Here is an 8,256-nt window from a genome sequence, read left to right on the forward strand (position 1 = left end):
TAGTTCACCAAATGAAAAAAAATAAAGTTCTAAACATATAGAGATTATAATTATGAGTAATTTACAACGCCACCCCCTAGAGAATGTCATTATTAGAGAGACACCCCTTGCATAATACCAAATTATACTCAAACCCCCTGTCATCATTCATTAAGTGAAGAGTTGAAATGACTATTGTAACCTTTTGATTGAACACATGTCCAATTGAACTTTTGCCCCTATCGCTCCTTTGCCATGTTCTAACGCAGGATAGAATTGGTCTATCACCGGCATCAGAAGGCTGTACAGCAAGGATCTCCTCTCCAGCTCCTCTTCAATCGTGGGCATCAATTTCCTCTCCCCTCCCTGATGTTTTCAATTTTGGTGTCTTTGTATTCCTCGTCAAGCTTCGCTTAGTTTTAAGATTCAACTTTCCGGACTCCGGCCTTCTAATAGTAGATCTAAGGTCTCCAGTCGATGATTTTTTGCATTCTCTGAGGAAATTTCTGAATTTTGTAACATGCAGTTCCTTTTGAAGAATAGCTTCTCGATTCCGAGTGTCTTTCTGCCCCCTTGTTGCTCTTGAGTCTTATCTGAAACCACACTTGTAAGTTTTCGAGTTTTTGTTTGTTTTTCTTCGACTCCTTTTGAGGCGAGCTTGTGCATTGTGAACATTTTGAGTCCTTGCCTTTTTCAATCGGTATGACTTCCAACTCCGTTTCAAATTGTGGAACTATTTCTACTGTCATAATTTTCTGACTTGTATTTCTTAGTTTCGCATTTCATTTTGACCTTGGAAGTTCAAATTACTAAGGGTAGTTTATAGAGTTTCACTGACATGACGCATTGAATGATAAAAATTTCACATTCCCCTAAATCCAAAAGCAACACATGGCAGACAACATATGTTTTGGAGTGGTGGCGGGGAGGCAACATGGAGTTTAAGAGGCCGCCCTAAATGCCGGCCTCGATGAAATCGGCTAGCTTCAAATATCTGATATGGAGGAGGGATTTTGGGAGTAGTAGCAACAGTTGTGGCAATCGTACAACGTTGCTGAGTTGAGGGTGGAGGAGAAACAGAGGAGAAGGGATTGGGTTTGGAAGCAACGCAACACCAAGAGTTGTCAGGGGCGACGATGGTGGGAGCACTTGGAGGGTCACGTTTATGGAGGTGGAGAGTGAGATCTCCGGCAGAGGAGGAGTGGTCTGGGCAAACTCAAAGAAAGGAGACGAAAGAGAGAGAGAGAGAGAGAGAGAGAGAGAGAGAGAGAGAGAGAGAGAGAGGGTATATTAGGTACTTCACCTTTTGCAAGGGTGTTTTGGTATTTAAAAATATATATATTAGTTGATATCAGTATATAAGGTATATTTCGTAACGGCAGATGGTCTAAATATAATTTGGTATTATGCAGGGGGTGTCTCTCTAATAATGACATTCTCTAAGGGTGGCGTTATAAATTACCCTATAATTATTTGATTGACTTAGAGTCACAAATTTATTATGTGACTAATTTATTAATTGTACAATTAATAAAATGGACAGTTTAATTGGCAAAACCAATTGTCCATGTGGTTAAAAATAGTGAAGCATCATGAGAATCTTAGCACGACAAACAAATTATTTAGCATGTCAGCAAGAGTAGTCATGCTAATGTTAAAAAGGTGGAACATGCTTGACACATGCCATATATTAAATGCTCTACCAATTTGAGCTAAAGATCCATCAAGTACAGTTGGAAACGAACCGAAGGAAAGCAACAACAGAACGAGGCAAAAGAAATAGTAAAATCCTAGAAGAGTATTCGAACCTTTGTAAATTCACCAAAAGCGAGGGCATCCACATAATACTTTTCATTGTAGCGAACAGGGACAGAGATGTGTTAAGCTTCCTCAATTGCATCAAGTTCTTATCTCTCACCCCGTCCAATGAGATTTGAACTTCACGACCAGCTCCCATGTTACCCCCCCCCCCCCCCTCAGGTAAGGAATATAAGAGGGACGGGTGGAAATCGTCTGTAATTCCGATCTCGTATACATTAAATTGCAGAGAAAATGAAATAACCAGAAGAACAAAAATATGAAAAGGGTAGGTAAGGAATATAAGAGGGACAGTAACTCAACGATTCAAGTGAAAGAAAGAAGGAAAGAAAGCAAGGCTTGGAACAAAGGGTGAAAAGGGTTGTAAAAACACAGTAACAGTGCTCTGTTAACAGCTCCGACGGTGGAGATGGCGATAGACATTGAGGGTTCGGACTGGATATGATTGAAAAAGGAGAGAGATAGAGAGATAAAAGAACACCAGAAACATTCTCGCAAAGTGTTATCAAATGGCACCGAAGACCCTTTATAGCGTTTATTGCTAAAATTTTCTTACAAGGGGCTCTAGGTTGAGGGCTTGACCATTTAAAGTTTGAATTAACTCTGCCCGATTAATAAATGTATTGAGCTCTAACCTAGTTCGATAGTAAACGCACGTTCTCAGTACAAGGTGGTATCCAATGGACGCCTAATTGGGACCAATGGATTAATAGTCAGGCACCTTTAAATCCTATTTAGAGTCCACTTAGAGCTTATTCATAACTCATTTATTGAGCTTGACACATTTAAAGCCCGTTTAGGGATAAATGTATCATTAACTCATTTAAAGTCCATCTAAGAACCGTTTAACCCGATAAAAGATCGATACATGATAAATCATTTATAAATGAGATCATGCCTAGCATATGATGATTGATATCTTAAATGGGCAGGTTACGGGGTAAGGTCCTAAAGTGGGGAAAACTGACTAGGATCGACCAAGATCGACCCCGCCCGATCGATTAACAACCCCGTACTTGATACCTTGAACTAAAAAATCATGATCTTGAGTTTGCAAAAATCAATAGAAGTCCTAAGTACTTAAAAGAATAGTTATTGTCATTGAAATAGCTAGGTTTGGTGCCACCTAGGAGCGGAACTTAGGTCCTAGTGGTATTCCTAAGCAAAACCATTGGGTTTCTCGTGGCCATGGTTTTAAGTATTGGCTGAAACCGATCCGAATTGATTATTTGTATTGTTTTAGGAGTGAAATAGTAAAAGAAAACATACTTTTTCTTAAAAGCAAGAGATAAAAATGAATGATACGCACCAATCCTCTCCAATACCAATCCGAATTAGATCGTTATCAACAGAGATAGATACCAATACCAATACCGAGAACTAAATCCATGATTGTGACTCCAGGTAAAAGGTAAAACAATATTTTTGGTATTTCACATTCTTTCAATCCTCCAAATTGAGTGCAAAATTTGAGCATTTCCAATGCCCCTTCTTGGACTACATCTTATGATCCACAACCTTCATTGTATAGGATTAACCATGTTTATATTCTTTTCTCTTTTTTGTGCGTCAAATTTTTAATGCCAAATGAGCAACCACTAGGCAATTATATTGTGTCACTCCTTGATGTGTATGCCATTATTAATAGAACACTCTTTACATTACTGACAATTAAACTCGAACCCCCTATCATCGGGTAGCTGTCAAGTGTAAAGTTGAATTAACTATCTTACCATTTTGCATAAAACACAAAACTCAACCTAAACTATCCTAACCCTCCTACCATGAAGACCAAAGGACCATCGAGCAATCTTTTTCTCTGGAGTGAGCTACTACCCATCGTTGCAACTCACTCTGGCCACCTAAAGATGCATCAACCTACGAAAGAACCCTAACTACTGACAACCTCAGCCATTGAATTGATAGTCTTTGATCTCTGTATCAATCACTTATTCTGAAAATGAAGGAACAACAGAGATCGATGGAGAGGTTGTTTTACTTGATTCATTAATGGAGATGTTTGCCACATTTCTTTGAGCACAAGACATTGGCTGATTACATTTTGTTCATAAAATATCCATCCCATTACTTCTTCTTCCCATTAATAAAAGTGTATGTTTTTATAAGAATATTTTTGGTATTTTTAAAAAATATTAATCAACTGATTTGTCATACCTTAACAGATATTCCCTAATGGAGACTAAGGATAGGAGGTTCAGGTTTAACTGTCAGTAATGCCGAAAAGGGTGTTTCATTAATAGTAGCATACATCAGGAGGTGGCACTATAAATTTTCCTATTTTCTATTGCTCTATCTAACTCCTTTCCTCAAACTTTTGATCAAATCAACCAATATCGAACCATTTATAGATGGTTGTATTTGTCATTTTCCATTTCTTTGAATGGATGGATTTCCTTTACCCAAAGGTGGTGGGTGGGGACTAATACAGTCCCATCAATATTCTAACTGTCAGATTGGAATCCAAATAAAATCTGCACCCTTCTCATATTTACTCAAGGGAAAAGGGAGGATCCGGCTCCTCTCCAATATTCTTAATTGTCCAATTCTTTCCCAACTCTCTCTCTCTCTGTGCGACACCTGTACATTTTAAAATCCCAAGGTTATGAAGTATTTTGGAAATCAAACCCCTCAGATGCCCCCCTACACAACATGCTCGATTGGCGAAAATTTTGAGAACTCTGATTTAGTACATACACCAAAAGTGACTGGGTTCATGTCCACCATTGCCACTTAGTACAGCCATGGCTGCTTCAGTACAAGTAGTTGCTAATTCTTATTACAACTTCAGAACAGAGGATACTTAAAAGACTTCCATTAAGAAATGTAAGACCAGTGCTTTCTTTACACCTTGATGAATCATGATTCTCTGTAATCTTTCCTTTCTCAGCTGACAATGAATTCAAACATAGCCATTGCCCCCTGTTCTGGTCCAATTAATACAACTTTGATCCATTGGCCATGGAATGTGATCTTCAGTTATTATCCCAATGTAAGGTATCTCTATTCTTCTTCCCAACAACTTGGGGTCTTCCCAATTTTTTGGAGGACCCTCATCACTTCTTCTGTTGTTACATTACCCGTCACAGTGATTTTGTTCAGCTTTGTATCAATATTGTAGGTTTCAATATCTGTCACCCAAAAAAAAATCAACTTTTTTAAATAGGAACACACATGTAAAAAACGAGAATTTAAAATAATGCAGAAAAAATGAACTCAAAATCATATAATGCACACAAAGAGATACATGATTTGGCATGATTTCTTACATCCATGATGAGATGAGATATGCTTCACTATGAATGGAGAATAGGGTTACAGTTGTTCATTCTCACACCTCTCTCAAATTGAATACAGAGAAATAACCTTTGCATAGCGCAACCCTACACAATGAGATGAGATATACTATACATGATTTCCTACATCCATGATGAGATGAGATATACTTCACTATCAATGGAGAATAGGGTTACAGTAGTTCATCCTCACACCTCTCTCAGATTGATTACAGAGAAATAACCTTTGCATCGCAAAACCCTATACAAGTAATTACCAAAATACTCATATAACCCTAAAAAAGATTTTCTCGGAGGTTGTTGCCCCCAAACCCCTATTATGGACCCACTAGTTCGTCAAGGCCTCAATAATGAAAATAAAGATGCAAAATGGGCGGATTCTTCCAGACTCAAGGCCTACAACCTCTTAATGGCCCTTCAGCATCAGCCCACAAATGCAAACAATCGAATTCAAGACATCATACCCCAACATAAGAGAGAGAGAGAGAGAGAGAGAGAGAGAAGCTTCATGTTATTCTATTGGGTTAAGCGCATTGGAAGTTCAATGCAAAGCAAGAAGAGGAAAATGGTGGTATTCACAATATGTGGATCAGAAAGAAACAAATGAATCAGAAAGAGGGGGCTATAAAGATCTTTGAGGTGCCTACTGCAACTATATAAGGACAAAACAAGGAAGAGAATAAAAGGAGAGAAACTTGAGAATACCTTCAATCTTTTTAATGGCTTTCAAGATCTTCTTGATGCAGTCGTCACAATGCAAACCTACCTTCAGTTCCACCACCTAATTCAGAGCAAGAGATTATTCACTCATTAATTATTTTCTTTTAGAACTTTTGATTGAATGAGAGAGAGAGGTAAAATGAAGTGAACAACTTCACAAGAGGGATAACTTACAGTAGCCATTGAGATTAATGATTTGGGGAGAAAATGAAAGCTTCAATTTGAAGAGCTGTCTGGAAGACCCCTTTGAAGCTAAGAATTTTAGAGGAATTGAAACAGATCTCTGGTGTTTGCTTGGGTCTCGAAAGACCTTTACCAATTGATTTATATACACAATAGAAAAAACCAAAGGAAAGGTCCCTTCCAAATTCTTTCTTTTGTTGATGAGCAAAAAGTAGTCCACAATTAATTTCATAGGGAGAAGGTAAAGTCCTAAAGGGCACCGACCTGATGCCACTTTGTTGTGATAATCATTGGATGCTTGGCTCTAGCTTTGCTCTTGGCTTGACTCTTTCTTTTGCATCATCTTTTTTTGTGGGTTCAAACTGAGATTGAATGAGAATCATTCAATTTTCACTAAATGCAATGAAGAGTACTAAACACCTCGTGCGAGTGACCTCATGGTGTTAAGAGGAGTCGAACTCAGAATTACACATTTCTTGAGACGAAGGTCCCTTACCAACTCGGCTACCACCTCAGGGTTAGTCTTCATCATTCTTCTTTAATGCCATTTTCATTTTTCATATGAAGAATTTATGAATATATATATATATATATGTATAAATATATTTTTGATCAATACCTAATCTATAGAAGAGGAGGAGGAGGGAGGTAACTGTCTAGATACTCGAACTCGAAACCTCTTGATGAGCATGGATTTTAGTGCACCAAAGCTTCAGCAACCAGGCAGTTGTTGTTATAAAGAATATTCTTAATTTTTAAGCACTTGTCAAATATTTTCCTCTTCATGGTTTCAAATTTGCTGAGGGTTTGATATGAATTTAAGATTGCTGTTTGATCTACTAACATTTACGCAATGACAGTTTCTTCAGTCATTGGAATTTAAGGGTCCATTGATAAATAAATAATTGGTAAACATCTTCTTCTTGAGGACTAAGAAATGAGCGAGCTATGCCTCATATTAATCTAATAATATTATAATATTCTTATATTAATTAAGGGAAAAAAACTCTAATTGGTCATGTTCCTTACGCCTCTCATAGGATTTCGTGAAATAACCCCTGCCCCTAATGTGCTCTCTGGTGGATACTTATGTGTGTTTTTCCCATTGGAGGCTGTAAATAACATGACTAATTAACATTCTTCATTCCTTGTTAAAGATTTCATTCCAGATGCTGTACCTAGTGAAAGATAATTTTCATTATTTGTCACATAGTCTAATAAAAAGCCAGACAAGCATCACATAGATGGAAAAAAAAAAAAAAAAAATCTAGGAACAAAGCAATCAAGAAAAAGAAAATTCGATTATATCAACTGAGCCATAAGCCATGTAGCTTAGCCATGCAAATTTCCTTTTCCATATTGTTATACTCACTGTGTGATGCTCGTGCTTCCAGCTGCAATGTTGTAGGTCCCATCTCTCTCTCTCTCTATAATAATAAAAAAATGGCTTTGTTAAAGAACGGCAGTTATGGTTTCATCACTCGCTGTCAGAGAATAAAAAGCATGAAATTTTCAACCCTCTCACGCATACACAAAACAAAAGTAGGAAAAAAGTCATGACTTGCACGCCAAGATGACCACGTAATTTCAACTTTGCATTTGCTCTCTCTCTCTCTCTCTCTCTCTCTCTCTCTCTCTCTCAAATGTCTCTCCCTGAATTTGAACCATGAAGGGTATCCAGGGGAGTCGGATCAAGGCTTGAGAACTTAGACATTAGAGCTGGATCGATTGGTCAACTTCAATATCGATCCGCAACAGCTAAGTTACTTTCAATTAAACAGTTTTGAACTATTTTCCCTTTATCTATATCTTTTTTTTTTTGGTAGATACCTTTTATCTATATCGATACAGTATTAATCAAGAATTAAATCGTTCAAGAATGATTCCAATCTTACTCGATTCCTCAAATCATGAGCCAGGTAGAAACAGAAGTAATGTAAGGGTCCGTTTGATAATGTTCTAGTCGTCACTGTTTCGAGAAACGATAGTTTTGGTCCGGGTTGAGTCGGTTTCGGTGTGAGAAAGTTGAAACCAAAACCGAACCAATAAGGAAATTCTGGTTTCGATTTGGTTTCGGTTTCGGTGCTGTTTGGTTTCGGTTTGTCTTCGGTTTTTTAAATCGATTTGTAACCGGGTTGGTTTTGGCTTTTGGTCTAGTTTGGATTCGACTTTCCATACAAATGTATACAAAACTATGCAAATTTTGATTTTTTTAATGAATTTTGGAGTGTTTCGGTTTGTT

At 37.5% G+C, this 8,256-nt stretch overlaps 1 protein-coding gene across 1 annotated transcript; it reads right to left on the reverse strand.

The window, feature by feature from the left end:
- Positions 1–4,475: 4,475 nt before the first annotated feature.
- Positions 4,476–6,187, reverse strand: LOC122067189 (copper transport protein CCH). Its single transcript, XM_042631033.1, has 3 exons — positions 6,006–6,187; positions 5,817–5,892; positions 4,476–4,946 (listed from the first exon to the last, which is right to left on the reverse strand). The coding sequence occupies exons 1-3, from the start codon at positions 6,012–6,014 to the stop codon at positions 4,819–4,821; spliced, it is 213 nt and encodes a 70-aa protein (XP_042486967.1). The 5' UTR covers positions 6,015–6,187; the 3' UTR covers positions 4,476–4,818.
- Between the last annotated feature and the right edge of the window lie 2,069 nt (positions 6,188–8,256).

Source organism: Macadamia integrifolia, unplaced genomic scaffold, assembly GCF_013358625.1.
Source record: "Macadamia integrifolia cultivar HAES 741 unplaced genomic scaffold, SCU_Mint_v3 scaffold275, whole genome shotgun sequence".
Lineage (NCBI taxonomy): Eukaryota > Viridiplantae > Streptophyta > Magnoliopsida > Proteales > Proteaceae > Macadamia > Macadamia integrifolia.